The sequence below is a fragment of the Lissotriton vulgaris genome, chromosome 1_1 (genome assembly GCF_964263255.1).
Source record: "Lissotriton vulgaris chromosome 1_1, aLisVul1.2, whole genome shotgun sequence".
Classification (NCBI taxonomy): Eukaryota; Metazoa; Chordata; class Amphibia; order Caudata; family Salamandridae; genus Lissotriton; species Lissotriton vulgaris.
The window spans coordinates 1,701,290,653-1,701,310,453 of NC_141685.1; the positions used below are offsets into that span (position 1 = coordinate 1,701,290,653).

At 47.5% G+C, this 19,801-nt stretch overlaps 1 protein-coding gene across 2 annotated transcripts in view; it reads right to left on the reverse strand.

Annotated features, from left to right (window-relative positions):
- The window catches only part of PRKCQ (protein kinase C theta), a 450,307-nt gene that overhangs the window by 210,196 nt on the left and 220,310 nt on the right, over positions 1-19,801 (reverse strand). For both annotated transcript variants that reach the window (XM_086918954.1, XM_086918955.1), the window contains one exon: positions 2,886-2,977. In XM_086918954.1, coding sequence (XP_086775080.1) covers positions 2,886-2,977 — 92 coding nt within the window. The remainder of the gene's footprint in view (positions 1-2,885; positions 2,978-19,801) is intronic.

Sequence of the window (19,801 nt, forward strand, 5' to 3'; positions counted from 1 at the left end):
GTTGAGTATATTAAAAATATTTTTGACACAGATTTGTTTTTTTTAAATAATCTTACGGATTGTTTTTTTGTGCCTGCTGTTATGTGACGAGTAACACTGAAATCACTGTTTGTAGTGAAATTCAATATATTCTGAGAACAGCAAAAAGGCTAACAAAATAATTTATATAATCCTAAAATTATGTTGTGTTGTAAAAAATATAATATTATATATTATAACTGTCTTTTTCACAGATCCTAATTCTAAAATATGAAATTTTCAGAAATGTAGATGATAAAAGTCAGCTGAAAAAAAATGTTTAGCATTTTTTCATATCTACTAGTGTCAAGGTAAGATTAACTAAATATTAAAACGCACAATGCACTACGTTTGCACACTGGTGAAGAAAGGGGGGGACTGAGTTGACATGTGTGCAAACACGCTCTGTGGGTGTTTTAAGTTAGGGAATAAAGTCCCTCTGAATCCTAAGGGTCCCTGGGGGCCAAGTAACCCACCAGGTATGTGTAGTAAGTGCCACAGAGTTGCATTGCAGAGAGGGGTAAAATGGGGCATGGCCTCAGAAAACCTCTCTGCAACGCAGCTCTATGAAATTTAACAGAGAGACATGGTGGGCTAGTAGGACCCAGGTACCTTCAGGATTAAAGGGGACTTAATTCCTCAACTTAAAACACCAAAGGGTGTCTTTGCACATTTATTTATTTATTTATTTATTTATTTATGTGACTTATTGAGCGCGAACAATTGCCCAAGGGCGTCTCGGCGCTACGAATGAGGGCAGGGTGAAAGGGAAAGTGAGTTACTGGTTGAAAAGCCATGTTTTTATTTTTCTCCTAAAAGCAGTCAGAGTGGGAGCAGACCGAATGTCTGAATCAAGGGAGTTCCAGAGTTTTGCCGTCGATACGTAGAAGCTGCGATCACCCCAAGCCACTGTTCTAGTGCGGGGAACCGTCATGATGAAATTGTTCATTGATCGGAGTGATCGATTAGGAACATGGAATTTGAAATGGTCAATAAGAAAACGTGGGCCTTGTTTGTGCGTGGCTTTATAGGCGATACAGAGCGACTTGAACTTTATCCTATTTTTGACTGGGAGCCAATGGTATTTTTTTATGGTGTCTGCAATGGGTTTGAATTTAGGGGTGTTCGAAAGCATTCTGGCCGCGGCGTTCTGTATATACTGCAGTTTTTTGATGACCTTTTCTTGGGCATTGACCAGGAGTCCGTTACAATAGTCCACTGAGGACATAATGAATGAGGTGACGAGGGTTTTACCAGAATTGGGGGGAAGGAAAGGGAGAATCTTTTTAATTGCTTTCAATTTAAAAAAGGATGAGGAAGCAATAGCATTGACGTGAGACGAGAAATTGAGTTTGTTGTCTAAGAGAACTCCTAGGTTTTTTACCTTGGTAGATGGAAGGGGGGGGGCCTAGAGTCGTGGGCCACCATGTATCTGACCAAGTGGGAGTGAGCTTGCCAAAGGTCATGACCTCAGTTTTATTGGAGTTTAATTTGAGGCAATTTTCCAACATCCAATTACTGATGGCCATCATACCTTGCTGAAAGTTGGCTGCTATTTCTTTTCCATTCTCCTTGATGGTAAGAACTAACTGGGTGTCATCAGCATAGGATGTTAGGCTCATCCCCCAATCCTTAATTACCCTTGCCAAATCAGTGACATAGATATTAAAAAGGGTTGGACATGAGGATGACACATGTCACATCAGCCCCCATATCCTCTCTTCACCACTGTGTAAACACGCCTTATATCCTTTTTATGATGGGAGCTTAAGTCAACTTGAATCCTGAAGGTTTTTACAGTCCAACTAGCCCCCTATGTAGATCTACTAAGCACCACAGAACTGCGTTGCAGAGAGATGTCAAAAGGGGCACAACCTAGGCTACCTGCCTGCAACACAGCACAGTGGTGTATACTGGAAGCATATATTCTCTTTAGAACAATGAAATTATTTTATTAACTAACAAAGTATGAAAGAAATTGACTAAACCGAAAAACTAGTAGAGGTACAATATTTTGTGCAGTATGTATGCAAACTTCTAATCATCTACATAGAATTGATACACTCTTTTAAATACTCAGTTAGTAACTAAGCAGTCTAGGAAAACTTTTGTCTGTCCTAACCACTTGTCCATTCATCCATCCAGCACTATATATGTATCCTATCACTTTGTTAAAACCTAAGTACTTTTAAATTTATCTTGCACTCTCTTTGCAGAACTGAAATTACTCTAGTTATTAGTCATATACTTTACGTTTGGCCTAGTCACTAACCCTAATACAAATCTTTTTATTTATATACTATGTATGTAGACCTGCAAGAAGCTACAAAGTATTAATACACTCTTCAAAATACCCAGTTTATATCTATGTAGTTTTGGAATCTCTCTTTCATAGGATCCCAGGTGACCTGAAAAAAAAGATTTGATTGGTCCATAACATTTCCCATCACTTCACGCAGTGCTCTTTGCCAGCATGAGAGAAGCACCAGTAATGGATAGAGCGGACTCTCTCAGTGTTTCCAAGAGCACTGGAGGCCTGTGCTTGCTCTCAACCAAGCTAAGACAGCTGGGTTGAGAGGTTTAAAATGTGCATGTCTAACTGACCATCGCAAAACAGCTGTCAAAGAGACATGTGCACTTTAAACTTATATGCCCAGCCCACCACTCATCAGCGGCCCGTCCCATCCTGACACTCAGCTCAGGATGTGGGTTATTGAAAAATACAATGGTAATAAATTTAATTTATTTCCATTTTATTTTTCATCTGTGGGGGTTGGGGGACATTTTAATAGTGGGGCGCTGCTCCTCCACTCTGATAGAGGAGCCGCTCCAAATGATCATATGTGTTTAATGAGAGGTAGACTTACGTTGCCCTTCCGAGGTCGAACTTGTGGCACATTTGTATGTGAAACATCAGGTCACCCCCATTCAGGTACTCCATCACGAAAAATAGATTTTCCTGTAAAATTACCCAGAGAGAAACAGATTTTAATTGAAATCTGAGTAACACTGATAAAACAATGTATGTATCGTCATAATATCTACATCACAAGACTTTAATACAAAACTCATTTTAAGTATAACTAACAAGCACATTTACTGTATGATGTTAATGTGGGGATTTAATAACTCAAATTAAATGTAATGATTGATTTATACCGGTGGGTGTTGGTGGGGCTTGCCAGCACTTATTTAAGGGGACCAGGGCTCTCTGAAGTATCTCCTTCTGTTGCAAGCTCAAAGGCCCATTAAAATATGTCCCTGGTTGCTGGCACCTCTCAATTTTCCTCACCCACCCACAGGTACCTGTGGGGGTAGTGTCACCTTTATGCGTCGGCCCACGGTAGGCACCATAACATCCCTCATGTAAATATATTAATACCAGCATTTCTCGACAGCACGCCCACCTTCAGCGTCTATCTACCTAACCACCACTCTCGCCGACCCCATGGACCCCCACACCGCCACCCGCAACTTCAGACAGTGGATCAACGACTGTGCCAACACCCTCGCTGCAATCAAGAAACCCTCCAACAGTCACACCAACAAGAAAGCCAGCTGGTTCACTGAAGACCTCCAGGCCTCCAACCAAAACTGCCGAAAGCTGGAGAAGATCTGTCTCCGTGAACAAACACCGTACAGCCACGCAGCCCACAAGAACACCACCCTGAGACACCCTCACCTCATCAGATCCGCCTTCAAAGACCACCTAGACAACAACGCCCACAACAGCAAAGAGCTCCTCAACATCGTGAAGGAACTCTCCAACCCCAGCTCCAACACCATTGACGTCCCACCCTCGCAAGACCTGTGCGACTCACTGGCCACCTTCTCCCACCGCAAGATCGCAGACATCCACGACAGCTTCAACGCCCCTGACCGCCCCGACAACCACTGAGACCTCCGCACCCACGACAACCATCCGCACCAACCGTCTGCTCTCCTGGACCAACATTAACAACGACGACACCATTAAAATCATGAACACCATCCACTCCGGATCTCCGCCAGACCCATGCCCATACCACATCTTCAACAAAGCCAGCACAGCCATCGCACCCCCTCTCCGGAAAGTCATCAACACCTCCTTCGAGACAGCAACCTTCCTGGAGAGCTGGAAGCACGCCAAGATCAACGCCTTACTCAAGAAACCCAAGGCGGACCCCAAGGACCTCAAGAACTTCCAGTCCATCTCCCTGCTCCCGCTCCCGGCAAAGGTCCTTGAGAAGACCGTCAATGAACAAATGACCCGCTACCTCGAGGAAAGCAACATCCTGGACCCTTCCAGTCTGGGTTCTGCAGCAACCACAGCACCGAGACTGCCCTCATCGCCGCCACCAATGACATCAAGTCCCTGCTGGACAACAGAGAAACGGCTGCCCTAACCCTCCTGGACCTGTCAGCCGCCTTCAACACGGTCTTCCACTACACACTATGATCACGCCTCCACAACGCCGAGATCCAAGAGAAGGCCCTGGACTGGACCACCTCCTTCCTCTCCGGCAGAACACAGAGCGTCCACCTTCCCCCTTCCGCCCTGAAGCCACCGAGATCATCTGCGGCGTACCCCAAGGCTCATCCCTCAGCCCAAATCTGTTTAACATCTACATGGCACCGCTCGCCCACGTCGCCCGTCGGCACGACCTCAACATTATGTCCTACGCCGATGACACCCAGCTGATCCTCTCCCTCACCAAGGACCCCCACACCGCCAAAACCAACCTTCACGAAGGAATGAAGACCATCGCTGAATGGATGAGGAACAGCCGACTGAAGCTGAACTCGGAAAAGACTGAGGTCCTCATCCTCGGATCTACCCCTTTAGCCTGGGACAACTCCTGGTGGCCGACTGCACTGGGAACCGCCCCAGCACCCACCGACCATGCAGGCACGCAACCTAGGGGGTCATTCTCGACTCCACCCTCTCCATGACTAAACAGGTCAACACCGTCTCCTCCTCCTGCTTCAACTCCCTCCGCATGCTCTGCATGATCTACAAGTGGATCTCCACTGAAATGAGAAGAACGGGCCCTTGTCAGCAACAGTTTGGACTACGGAAACACCCTCTACGCAGGAGCCTCAGCCAAACTCCTGAGACGGCTCAAACGCATCCAGAACGCCTCTGCACACCTGATCCTTGACATCCCTTGCCGCAGCCACATCACACCCCACCTGAGAGGCCTGCCCTGGCTCCCGGTCAACAAGAGGATAACCTTCAAGTTCCTCACCCATGCACACAAGGTACTCCATAACACCGGACCAACGTACCTCAACAGATGAATCAGCTTCTACACCCCCACCCGCCAGCTGCGCTCCACCGACCTCGCCCTCGCCACAGTCCCCCGCTTCCGAAGAGTGACCTCCGGCTGCAGATCATTCTCCCACCTCGCCGCCAACACCTGGAATACCCTCTTCATCCACCCATGGCAGACCCAAGACCTGCTGACCTTCAGGAAACTCCTCAAGACCTGGATTTTCATGCAGTAGCAGCATTCCCCACCCCAGCGCCTTGAGATCCTCACGGGTGAGTAGTGCGCTTTACAAATGATATGATTGATTGATTGATTGATTTATGCAGCACCGCCACAAACGGAGCCTGGGCTTTTACTGCAAGGCTTTACTGAGATTTGCCTTCCTCTTTCTATTCTTTGGTTTATAAAAAAAGTTGTTTGGTCATTGTCCCTGTTGGATTTACTTGCACCAGTGCAATGTAATATATACTCCCAAAGTTATAAATGGGGTAAGTCCTACCAGGTCTCAGACCCGGCAGAAATCAAAAAATTACTTTGAAATGAGTCGTTGCAGACTCCTTGTTCTTGTTACCTTTACCAGAAAAAGCTACTGATAGATTTCACTACAACGACTTGTAAAACTCCTAAAGTAATATATTCCAGTGATACAGTCAATGTTTACATTCAATGTCCTAAAAGGATTTGCTTTTTCCAGATGGTGTTTTCTGTTTTTTTTTCATGCTACATTAGACTCATGTAGTGCAAAGCATGAACTGATCCTCTTATTGGTTTCTAGTTCGAAGTCAGGTTTTGGGTGGGTGTTCATGACAAGCATGATTGTCAGTTCTGGAGCTGAGGCTGACTTTCCCAAAGTGCCTGTCACTGGATTATATGTTAATTTCATTTAGTAAATGTTAATTTTATTTAGTATAGTGCACAAATCACCTCGAAGGTGCATCTTGATGCTGTGGGTAAACATGGGCAATTTAGTACACGACCTTAAAATAGAACTGTCTTAAGCAGTTTCCTGAATTTGGCATGATCAGTACAGGTTCAGATATGATAAGGTAACTTACTTCAATAGGAAGGGGCCAGGTAAGGGAAAAACCTGCCTCTACACCTTGTCAGTCAGATACGGTGGATCGTGAGTAATCAATCAATCAATCAATCAATCAATCAATCATTCAATCAATCAATCAGGGAAATGTGAAGCGGGCTACTCACCTGTAGGACTCTCAAGGCACTGGGGGGAGGGGGTGCATCTCCTGTTAGTCGAAGAGCCAGGTCTTGAGGGTCTTGCTGATGATGTGAAGAGTGGGGGCGTGTCTGACGTTGATCGGGAGCTTGTTCCAGGTCTTTGCTGAGATGTAGGAGAAGGCTCTTCCACCCGTTCTAGCTCTGCGGATGCATGGGGTTGTGGCGAGGGCGCATTCGGCAGATCAGACAGGACGAAGATTCTTTCGTTGAGATATTGGGGTCTGGTGTTGTGGAAGCATTTGTAGGCGTGCATGAGTATCTTGAAGGGGACTCTTCTCGATGGGAAGCCAGTGGAGGGCTTGCAGGTGTTGGGTGATGTGTTCATGTCAAGGGATGCCAAGGACGAGTCTGGTTGCGGTGTTCTGTTTGGTCTGGAGCTTGCGGAGCAGAGATTTGTTGATCCCGGCGAAGAGGGTGTTTCCCTAGTCCAGTCTGCTGGTTATAAGTGCGTAGATGGTGGTCTTTCTTGATCTAGGGGATCCATTTGAAGGTCTTGCAGAGGATTCGGAGAGTATTGAAGCAGGTGGAGTTGACGGCATTGATCTGTCAGGTCATGGTGAAGGAAGAGTCGAGAATGATGCAGAGGTTCTGGGCAGGGTCTGTGGGGTGGGGTGGGGTGGGGTGGGGGCTACCGAGTGCGGTGGGCCACCAGATGTTGTCCATGCAAAGGGGGAGAGTCCGAGGATTAGAACTTCTGTCTTCTACGAGTTAAGCTTCAGGCAACCGCTGCCCATTCAGGATGTGACGTCCTTCGTTCCTTCCTGGAACTAAGTCTGGTGGTGAGAGGGTCCTTAGTAAGGGAGAGGATGAGCTGGAAGTCATCGTCATAGGATACTATACTGAGTCCATGCTGTCTGACCATGGTGTCGAGGGAGGCCATGTAGATGTTGAAGAGCGTGGGGCTGCGCTATGATCCTTGGAGTACATCAGTGGCAATCTGTGGGTTCGGAGACGAAGGGCAGAAGTCTGATTCTTTGGGTTCTGCCGGTGAGGAAGGAGCAGAGCCAGTCAAGCGCAGTACCCTGTATGCCGGCGTCGTGGAGTCTGGCAGTGAGAGTGTAGTGGGAGACGGCGTTGAGGCTGCAAAGAGGTTGAGTAGGATCAGGGCCGCGGTGTGGCCTAGGTTGAGGAGGCTGCAGATGTCGTCTGAGGCAGCAAGTAGGGCGGTCTCAGTGCAGCGGTTGCTGTGGAATCCAGATTGGGAAGGGTCGAGGATGGAGTTCTCTTCGATGATTTTTGTTAGTTGGACGTCGATGATCTTCTCTGGGACTTGGGCTGCGAAAGGGAGGAGAGAGATAGGTTGGTAGTTCTTGAGGTCTGTCGGATCTGCTGAGGGCTTCTTGAGAAGGGGCTTGACTTCTGTGCGTTTCCAGTCGTCGGGAAATGTGCCAGCTTCGAAGGTGGAATTGATAGTGTGTCGTAGCTCAGGTGCAATGGTGGTGGTCGCTCTGTGGAAGATGTGTGGAGGGCAGGTGTCAATGGGGGCTCCTAAGTGAATGCCTTTAATGGTCGATGCAGTGTCTTCGGTGGTAGCCAGGGTCCAGGAGGAGATGGTGGGCTAGTTGTCGTTTCTGGGGGGTGGAGTTGAGTGGGTGTCTGGAGTACGTTCATTGGAGTTGTTGTAGAGGGATCTAATTTTCAAGTGGAAGTAGGAGCTGAGTTTGTCACAGAGGTCCTGGGAGGATGTGACATCCGTGGCTTCACTGGGGGGCTTGGCGAATTCGTGAATGATGTTGAAGAGTTCCTTGACGTTGCTGTCGTTGGTGTGGATTTTGTTTCAGATGTAGATTCTTTTGGTGGATCTGATGAGCTAGTGGTATTCTGGGTCGAGGGTGTGTCCTGTTTTGTGGGTAGGGGTGGTGATGAGTTGCTTTAGTCCTAGATTGGCGAGTTCGTACAGGAGGTTAGTTGAGTTGAGGTCGCTGAGGTTGTCAAGGTGGAAGTTGAGGTCTCCGTTGAGTATGTAGTCCATGGATGTGAGGGCACGATAATGTCTGCGATGGTAGTGGTGAATTTGGTTCGAGTTCCGGGTGTCTGTAGGTGAGGGTGTCACTAAAAGTCGTTCTGGGGCTGGTCTGGATCTGGAAACGGTGGTGTTCGGTGGTGGACGTGGGGTCGCTCTTGCTGGAAGTCGTGAGTTGGAGGGAGCTATCATGTGAGATGGCAAGTCCTCCTCATGGGCAGTTGGGACGGTTCTTCCTCTGGATCTTGTATCTGTTGGGAATGGCGGTGGCGATGTTGGGGGCGAAGGTGGCATTGGTCCACATTTCCGTGAAGAAGGCGATGTCTGGCGGAGTGTGTCAAGGAGGTCCTAGATCTCTACAGCATGTCTGTGCAAGGAGTGCATGTTGAGGAGGATATACCTCAGGGCTTTGGGGGGGCTAGCGTCCCGCGTGGGGGCAACAGTCGTGGGGGTGCGGTGGATGGTGAAGGTTTGTCTGCAGTGTCAGCAGGAGAACTGGCCGTAGGTGGTGTTCAGCGTAGAGAGCTGCCAGTTGTTGGTCCTTCTGGAGTTGGGTGCGAGGAGGGAAGCTGAGGTGTAGCAGTGGGTGGCCGGAGAACCAGGGTCCCTGGCGCTGGTCACGGTCGTGACACGGATGGGTGAAGGCGGGCTTACCTTTGGCACACCTTCTGTGTGCGGCCACAATTATATAGGGAAGGAGGAGGGAAGCGCAGCTGGGAGGTGGGAGCAGGAGCCGGCAGGGGGGAGGGGCTGTGGGGCCAGCAGAGGTAGGAAGAAGACTGCAAAAAACGGGCACAGAGGACACAAACAAAGGGCACAGGTACAGAGACAAATTCAATTAAAGGCAGAAAATTAAAGGCACAATAACAAAAAACTAAACAAAAAAAGAGACAAAAAACAAAAAAACAGGCACAAACACGAATACAGACACCAGCGGACCAGTAGAAGAGCAAGGCTCTCCCACAGGACCACCAGGGATGAGGCACACATGCTTTTAAAATTGAAATATTTTCAATTAACAAGTATTCACAACAAAATCATTGTTGTTAATCATTTATCTACTACAGATAACTAGCATTAGCAAAACCGTAGGTCGGGCTAGTTTCAGTTGTATCTTCCTTGTTGTGGGATATGTATGGATGCTGTAAGTGAAAACTCACAGAGAGGAACCCAAATGCTCTTCAGGTGGGATGTTGTTTTAAGCTCAGGACTTTAGCTCACATGTTTTAAGCTGTGCCCTCATCCACATAGAGCACGACTCCTACTTATGCTTCTTTGGCCATGACCCTTTCAGAGACTTCCCTCAAACTTCTATATCCCACAAAAAGTACTATTTTGTCTGCTCCTAAATCTGCAGCGCAATAAATACTGTATCCTCACATTTGTAACGTGTTCAGAGATGCCAAATGATGGTGATGATAAATTTGTCGCAAGAGGCAAATGGTAGTAAGCTAATGTATTGTGCAACACTGGTATCATTTCATTTTGCATGGAGGTATTGGAGCAAGCCACTGATATTCTTGATTTCTCCATCCACCTTTGCTTTGGTGAGTGACTTACACTGCCGCACATAGTCATGGTGCCTGTCTCTAGTGTGCAACATGTATGCATCAGATGTTATTACAAAGCACTCCAGATGACGATATCAGAGCAAAGTGTTGCTATCAATTTAATGTCATCTAGTTCTAGTGGGTATTTGTTATGCACAAAACATAGAAACCAATAATGGTGGATATGGGTACTGTGCTATTTACGTGTCATGGCACAAGGACACATATATTGTGGATCTTTTAGCACTTGGTCTAAGTGTAGTTAGTAATGTTCTAACTTGGTGGGGGTGGAGCTTGCTTGAAGATGGCAGCCATTTAGTCCAGCTCCTTCGGTCGCACTAACAATCTTCAACCATCCTTTGCCAATCTGCAAAATAAGACTCACATAAACATAGCCTTGTGCGCCCAACTAGCTGCAAAATTGCTGCTAACATTTTGATCTGGGGCCATTGCCTGGTGCTGTGTGCTCACCAGAGATCCTTCAGCACACTGGAAGGGCAGCCAATGGAGCTAAGGCATGTGAGGTTGCCTGCTGGTACAGGCTCTGTGGGTGTGACTTGGCCCCCCGCGTGGTGGCTGACTGCAAGGGGTAAGAGGTGTGCTCCCGGAGGATCCTATGGGTGGAGGCTCTGCTGTCTGATACCACTGGGGATGACTGGTAGATGGATAAGGACTGCCACCGCCTTTGAACTTCACCCACTTCAGGTCTGTTTTCTCCTCCGACCCTAATACATGAATGCTCCTAACAGTCACCACTCGCAGACACCCAGGCTTTGCCGGAATTGCTTTGCTCGGGTCTGAAATTGAATGCTGCACCAGATATCTGCCGGGGAGTTCTGCATGCATAATTGGGTCTTACTGCGGCCTATATCGGAGGCCTTGATGCGAGGGGATGTTGGCAGAGGAGGGACTCCCACACGTCAATTGGTGCAGGCACTGCCACTGGAGGCCTTCTGCAGCCCTTGTAGCATGGTCTGTGTTATTTGGCCTGAACCTGCATCTGCGGTGGGGAGGTGATATTGCTGGTGCGTGGCAGAGAGGAAGAGCGCAACCACCCATGCTGAGGGCAATACTTGATAGATATACCTGCAAGATAATTGCTGACTTTGGGCACTGGTAATCGGCCATCTGACTAAGAAAGGCTGATCACAGTGTGCCTGGGGCCTTGGTGAAGGCTACTGGCTGGGGGCCCAGGCAGCATACGGAGGTCCATAACTACTATGAGCCCTATGTCCTAGCTGGATCATGCCTGTGCCCTTAAGCTGATGATTTGATTAAGCTGCAGAAATCCTACAATCAGGGGCTTGCTGTGAGGTGCCTAAGGACCCTCTTCCCATCCTTGTAGTGCTGATCGATAGCTGATGGCAGGGAGGATTGTGCCTTACCGCTGGCTGCATTGCTGATCCTACTTTTCAAGATGGGCAAGATCGACAAGACTCAACCAAGGTACAATTGACCTGTGAAGACCCCTAGGTCACACAAGGAGGGCACTGCGGTGCCGGAGATGAGCTCGGACACTCCGAGCCAGGAATTGGGAGATGCACTCCAGCAGATCTTGACAGCCATACAACTCAGCCTCACCAAAGTAGATGGGGAGATTAAAGCTCTCACTTATCGCATGAACAGGATGTCAGAACACACTGGCAAGCATGCAGAACACCTCAACATGGTGGAGAAATGCGTTACGGATGCAGAAGATGAGCAGGTCTAACTTGCGGGAATACAAAAACGAGTGGAGAACGCACAGACGGCAGTACAGGCTTAAGCGGAGGACCAGGAGGCCCTTTCCTGGCAAAATATATATACAATGTGACTTTCTATGGAAGATTTTGGATAGAATGGGGATCGGACCAGATTTTATTCCGTGGGTTCGTCTAATATATTGTCACCCAACTGCCAGAGTGCACAGTGGTGGAGTGGTCTCTGCACTGATCACTATAGAGTGGACAGGGATGCCTGTTGTCCCCACTCCTTTTTGCACTGGCAATGGAACCACTGACAATCGGCTATGGCAGGACATGCCCAATGGGGCGTAGTTGTGGGTGGTCACACTCCCATCATTTCTTTATGTGCGGATGGCGCACTACTTTATTTGCATCACCCTACAGAGGCCGTGCCTGCCCTCATAACAGTGCTGACTGAGTTTGGGACAGTATCGGGGTTGGTTATCAAGAGCCAGAAATCTGGTATGTTGCCCCTGATGGATCTAGCTGGGAGAGAAATTACGAAACTCCCAACCTAATTAATTTTGTTATCTAGGTATTTAAGTTTCCCATACAGCCAAAGCCCAATATGCATTGAACGTGGGAGCGGTCCTCACGGGCCTAGAGGCATCAATACACTTCTGAAATCACCTTCCACTGTCTGTTATGGAACACGTAGCCCTGGCAAAAACGGCCCTACTGCCGCTTTGCTTATATGTGTTAAAGAACACCTTCTGTAAAATCCCCAATGCTACATCTACTACGCTGAACAGTCTTCAGGTCTCCCTGGTGTGGGTCGGGAAACACAGTTGAGTGAAGCTGGAGCTTTTAAAGCTAGATATGGATCAGGGAGGCCTCGGCCTTCCATACCTTCATCTTTATTATCTTACCAGACTCCTCCAGTATGCGGCAATTAACCACACGGATCATATTTATGCAGGGACAAAGGGAGACGCTACGAGCATGAGCAGACGCATACTGATGAATGAATGTGTGACTACAGAGTCCGTCCTCCCTTAGGACCTCTATGATGTCTGTCGAAAAAACAAGTCATTTACAACCATACAAGGAAAAGGTCCTATATATATGGTCTGTATGGTTACCTGCATAGTTTTTACTATTTAATTGCACAGAAAATTAGCAATTGCAAAAAGCAGGGTAAAAGCGAGGTCCTGAGGAAAGCCTCCTGACCCTTCATGGGCTATATAAAGGCTGAAACATGTCAACCTATTGGAAGCCTGGGATTATTAATTCCGAAAAGCATCACACTGATCTATTTTAACTTAGTCCTAGATCCCAGAATAATACATTTGTTACAAAGGATTTAAAGGCTATTTTAACACACTCACTCAAGCCTGCCTTAACTCACTGCTACCACTCAAAGAGCTCTACTTACAAACGAGTTGAGCCCACCCATTCACGTTCAGTGTCTGGGTGAGAGTCCAATGAGGAAGCATGCCACAGGTTGTACCTGTTGGTGAGGACCATATATATATGTTTTCATTTATCACACCATCTCAGAGAGTGAACATTTATTGTCTGAGTAATTGTGAAGCAAGCATTGACTTACCTAGGAGCATTATGCTCACTTGTCTCGGATACAGGCAAGACGGACACTGTCACAAATAACTGGGTCTCCCCTCTCCTTGTGTTTTTTGCTCAGCACAATGGACAGTCATCGCGATCAGATATTCAGCTATGTAAAATACTGTATTATTCCTTTCACCATTACAGATAGATGTGCTTATTACCTGGTACAGAGTGACCAGGTAAATTATAATTTTTCCACAGAGCCACAATCTTAGCCCTCACTTACCAGAATACAGATATGTAGAATGCATTGGTCGGTTGCAACTAGGAATAGGTCCTCTTGTTTTGTAACTAACTCATCAGCCACCATGGGTTCTATCAAGTTTTTAGGGTGGGATATATATTCATGTATTTTTATACAGCGTAAATATTACCGAAAGGTGCTAAAGCACTATACGATAGAAATGTATTCTTACATAAACTTCAAAATTACATAATCTGAAGATGTTGATACATTAGATAATAAGAGCAGATCATTACATAAACCAAAACATTTCATTATCCGAAGATTTTGTTACATTTTAAAAGCAATGGACATTGGAGTACAGTATATGTTGCAGCAGAGATAACATTTGCATAACAAGATATCAATTTGTGCTATGAGTGGAGTCTAATGAAATGGGAGTACTGCTGTAAATCAAAAGGCACTTATCATTTCAAAGACTAAACCAGAGAGGTCACAACTGGTGATGAGAAGTTAGCTAAAATGTCTGTGAAGGAGAAGGGCTGTCAGCTCCAAATTAAAGGCAACCTTCGAAGTGGTGATGCATAGGTTTGGAAGTAGAGTTCCATATTCCGGTCGGAATTCCTAAGAAAGATTGAGCTATGAGTCTTTCCTTTTTAAGGGTAAGGAGTTCTAGTAGAAGTCCTTCGACATTTCGTGATGGTATAGTGCCCAACTTTTTTTTACATTTGTCAGCCAGGTAACGGGGAATGGATGCATGGAGGGCTTTATGAGAGTCTTGTGTATGGACCAGGCTTGAATGCACATCCAGCAAAGTGTAACCAGCATCAGTGAAATGGGGTCATTCCTTTTAGTCCCATGGACGAAAGATGCTGTAAAATGTAGGTTTCGATAGATGTCTCAGTCATTCCTCCCTGTAAGCTTCAGACATGTACAATAACAACATGGTCATAGAGCTCCCTGATGTGTTGTTTTAAATGATTTTAGTCTAACCATTCCTTTATACATCAACTCATAGTCAAAAATTGTGAAAAACAGAACCCCCCCGACCATACTAACTGAAAGGTAGTGGTGAATGACATCATGCCCCAATGCTGGACGGATCACGCACTTGTCTCCTTCTATCTCTATCTACCGGCTATTTCTTCGAGTGATACAGGGCTGAGACACACCAAAATGGGTAGACCTTGGTCTAGACTCTTAAAATCTCCAGCTCTGCCTACTCTACTCCCTGAAGGATTTATACTGGGATGTAGTGTTGATGAAAGCTACGTCAGCCTGTGTCGGCAAATATCCAATTCTTTGGATAAGGTGGCCCCACTGCGCAGATCAAGGGACAGACAGAACTGAGCAATGCCTTGGTATACCAACGACCTCTTGCAACTGAAGCTGAGATGCAAGCGGGCAGAGAGGGCCTGGAGGAAGCACTATTTAGATGCAGCGAAAGTTACCTTTAGGCTGGCACTACAGGAATATAAAGCACAGATCAAGTGTGCAAAAGCGGTCTACCTGGAGGACATGCTGAATCAGGCGACCAACAAATCACAGACCTTGTTTAAGATTGTGAACGATCTTTCCCACCCGACTGGTGCCATGAATAATATTCCAGTCTCACAGGCCTTATGCAACTCTCGGGCAGCCGCCTTTGAGGACAAGATCGCCACTATCCTGAGCGGACTTGCTGGATCGGCCCCGCCTATGTCAGCTTTATCGGATAATCTATTTAGTCGGGGTGCTCCAGAGGATCCTCCATGCTGTTCCCAGTTGGGAGCTCTGGATGAATCTTCCATCCGACCCCAGCTGAGTTGTCTTCCTCTCAGTCTGGGAGCTCCGGAAGCACGTTCCAGTCGACCCCAGCTGAGCTGCTCCCCTCCCAGTCTGGGAGCTTGGGAAGCACCTTCCAGTCGACCCCAGCTGAGCTGCTCCCCTCTCAGTCTGGGTGCTCCGGAAGAACCACCCAGTCGACCCCAGTTGAGTTGTTCCCCTCTTAGTCTGGTAGCTCTGGGAGAACCTTCCAGTCGATCCCAGTTGAGTTGCTCCCCCCTCAGTCTGGGAGCTCCGGATGAATCACCCAGTCGACCCCAGCTGAGTCGTTTTTCTCTCCCTCCTTTTGATGAGTTTTGCAAACTGGCACAGACTGTGTCATCAGGCTCCCCGCTGGATCCACTCCTCCATAAATTCTGGAAACTGTTCCAGAAAGAACTTTTTCATCCACTGTATTCCATCTGCCATCAGTCGTTTGCCACCGCGACTGTCCCGGAGAGTTGGAAGTTGGCAGTGGTCTCACCCCTCCTGAAGAAACCCACACTCGATCCCACCTGCTTGTCAAATTAAAAGGCCCATTACCTTGCTCCCTTTCCCGGTTAAGATCATGGAGAAGCTGGCTACCCGATCTCCATCCAGATTCTTAGAGGATAATACTTGGTTGGATGTGGCCCAATTTGGTTTTCGGCCAGCGCATGGGACGGAGTCTGCGCTGGTGGTCGTGTTGGACAATCTTCGCTCGCGGGTCGACATGGGTCGGACAGCCTTTCTAGTGCTGCTCGACATGTTGGCCGCTTTCGACACGGTCTGCCACTCCACCCTTATCGGGAGGCTGGAGGAGATCGGGGTCACGGGGTTGGCAAGGGACTGGCTAGTCTCGTATCTCAACAACAGGCAGCAGGTGGTGGCATTGCCGCCTTTTAGGTCGGATGTGCGGAAAGTTGGGCAGGGGGTGCCCCATGGCTCGGCCATCAGTCCTATATTATTTAATCTGTACCTCCGCCCTCTGATCCAATTGATAAACTCCTTTGGTATTTCGGTGTTTAATTACGCCGATGATACCCAATTGGTCTTTTCTCTGGAGGGCAAAGACGCCGTCTCCTTAGAGACATTTCACCGCTGTATGACAGCTACAGCGGACTGGCTACGTTACAACTCCCTCCAGTTTAATGGGTCAAAAACGGAAGTGCTGCACTGCTCCAATGATCGTGTCCCGCGCCCATTGCCAGATGATTTCTGGCATTCCTCTTTTCCTGGGGCAGTGACTGCAGCAGAGTCTGCTCGTAATCTGGGGGTCATGTTTGGCCCCAACTTACAACTGGACATTTTCGTTAATAAAACCGTAGCCACCTGCATGATGCTGCTTCGGATGCTACGTAAAGTCCTACCATTGCTCCCAGCGCAGGCTAGGCCAGAGGTAGTGCGGGGTATCATCCTAAGCAGACTGGATTATTGCAACGCACTGCTTCTGGAGGCGCCTAGAACGCTGGTGGGCAAGCTGCAGTGTGTACAAAATATGGCAGCCAAGCTGGCACTTTCTCGCCCGCGCACTGCCTCTTCCACCACGGCACTTCTGGATCTACATTGGCTGCCTGTTCATCAACGGATCCTTTTTAAAGCATCCTGTCTGGTTTTTAGAGCCTTGCATGGACAGAGTCCAGTTTTGCTGCAGAACTTATTTTCATGGTACTCTACCTCTCGGAGCCTACGCTCTTCCTCTGCGTGTCTGGTGACGGTTCCCAGAGTCCAGAGGGTAAGGATGGGAGGTCGGTCGTTTAGTTTTGCGGCTGCTAGACTTTGGAATTCTCTCCCGATATTGCTGAGGAGTCAGGGTGAATTTCTAACCTTTAAGAGAGGTTTGGAGACCCACCTGTTTCCAAGAGCAGTGTGATTCTGCATCGGTGGTTTCGGCTTGCTGAGTCAAAGCGCCAGGATACCCTCTGGGTGACAGTGTAGCACTATATAAGTATGCAAACAGATACATACATACATTTGACCAGGGGCGGCTGGTGACATTTGAAAGTGGTAGGGCGTAAAACAATAGCTGTACTCAAATCCTTTATTCAGTTTGTCCATGCGCAGTTCAGATACTATATATACACATTGCTAATTCCATTTCAATGTGGATAACGCTGGAATCAGTAGAATTCTCCACGCTTCTACGCATTTAACAACTTGGATGCTTGAGATATCCCTCTGCTGTGCTGGGCCATAATGTTAATGGGTGTGGTCATGACGAGCTCAGCTCGTCATGAGCACCCTAAAGGTATACTTCATGACGAGCTGAGCTCGTCATGAGCATCAAAGGGGTTAAACATATTCTGAATTATTATTCACTATCATCAATCATTTTAGCCCTTCTGAACTGTTGTCAAACTAAGCAAGGAAGGAAGGGCATTTGTATGAAGCTTTTGGAGGAATTTGGAGGATGAAGCATTTCTAGAGCCAAAAGAGGTCAGTTATTAGTACAAAGCACTGTCATTTGGTATCATTCATTTTCAAAGAATCCACATTCTGCTACCCCACACCTCACACCTCACCCAAGCACTTTACCAGGGCTTAACTACTTAGCAGTCCAAAACGTTAGCCAAGAGAAACAACTGAAATGCTGCGGGCATCGATCTTATTTTAATGGCGTGCTAGGCGCTGGCACAAAACTGGCTTTCTATCGCACTGCCCTGCATGGCCATAGACAATGGTAACTCATTTGGTCTGTCAAGCTGGACAGGTGCAGGAGCGTGCATGGAAGGAGCACTGCAAATAGCGTACACATGGAACATGGAGGAAAACAACCCTGACCACGAGCATGAAAGAAGAAAATGATGTTCCGGGAGGGAAGCGCCTGATTCCCATCTCTGTACATTACCAGCAAGCTGCTCGGACCCAGCCTCCCCATCTGCAATTTATTTTCATTTAGGAGAATCATGCAGGCAGAGGCCGGTGAAGATAACAAACGGCAGGCCTAGTGATTTCAAGCACTCACTGCGAAACCTGCACAGCCAGGTTCATGATTTACTCTGCACACTTACAGAATGTGGGCCCAGCACCGCAGAATAAACGGATTCATAGCGCATCAAAGCCGAAAGAAAAAAACTGAAAGCAGCCTGACAAGTTCGCAAGCACATGATACAAAATACACACCGCGTTAAGTAACAAGGTACCGCAAGTGGCTGCGGGGCCCGTCTGAACGTTTCCGACCTTTTGGAGGTAACATCAGTCGCGGCTCGTGGGAGGGGGGGAGAGAATTATATAAAATAAAACTAACCTCACCGGCCGCCGGTCCGGGTCCGCGCCACCTGCTCTGCTCCCCTTCTTGGCACCTTCACCAATGGAGAGGATTGGCAGCCCCTCTCAGCCAATCCTGGCACTGCTGCAGCGCCTGGATTGGCTTGGGGCACAGGTTACTTTTCGCCCGCCGCACGCCCATTAGGAGACCGAAGGGCTTCTAATGGGCATGTGCCAAAAAGCACAAACACATGTGCGCATGAGTGGGCATGGGTAAAAAATTCACCCTCCGTCTCCACTCATGCGCACTTGTGTTGATGCATGTTGCCCTGGTGACAATTCATGTCAATCAACATGACGCCAGACCGCCCACCCCCTTCAGACTCTGAAGGGGGTGGGCGGTCTGACGTCATGCTGACTGACATGATTGTCAGTTCTCCCTCGGCCTCTCTGAACGTAAGTAAACTGATTCCGTTTACTTAAGTTCAGAAACGCTGAGGGAGCTGCAGGCGGCGGCGGGCGGGGGGGCTACGCCCCCACCCCCCAATGGACGGACCGTGCCTGGATTTGACTGCTCCAAAGATCAATACAGAATAGAGATTATTACTGTTGGGTTGAACCAATGTGTTAAGCATATTAAGAGGGATCTGTATGCAATAATAAAAGACCCCAAGTGTAACCCTATGATCGCTATTAGAAAGTCATTTCATATACACAGGAGTTCATTGCAAATTAGCAATTGTATTATGGTTGTGAGAAAGCACAAATTAGATTTGAACATTCAAGACAACAAGCAAGAACCATGAATGATGGTATGAATACTTTCTATCATAATTCCGACAGTGGTACACTACCATAATGCTACATTTTGATTGGCTCCCTGCTGGTCTTTTTCTACCCAGATGTTTACTGAGGCAAGCCCAGTAAAGTATTGTCATTGTTAGAAATGGGGGTCTCTAGTTGGCAATGGTTTACACCTTTGTCCAAACAGGCCCCTTGCTTCTGGTCAGGGTGAGGGGGATACACTCCTAAAATAACCCCTGCTCTCCCCCTTGGTAGCTTGGCACGAGCACACAGGATTAACTCAGATGCAGTGTGTAAAGCATTTGTGAACACATACAGTAATACAGTGAAAACACTACAAATAGACACCACAACAGTTTAGAAAAATAAGTAATCTTTATCTAAACCAAAACAAGACCAAAAGACAAAAATCCTCAATTCAGTATTAAAAATAAGGCTTTCAAATAGTAGAAATAGTTCAGTTCGATGTAAGTTGTAAATGCACCACTTTTCTCACAAAGTACCTAGGATGC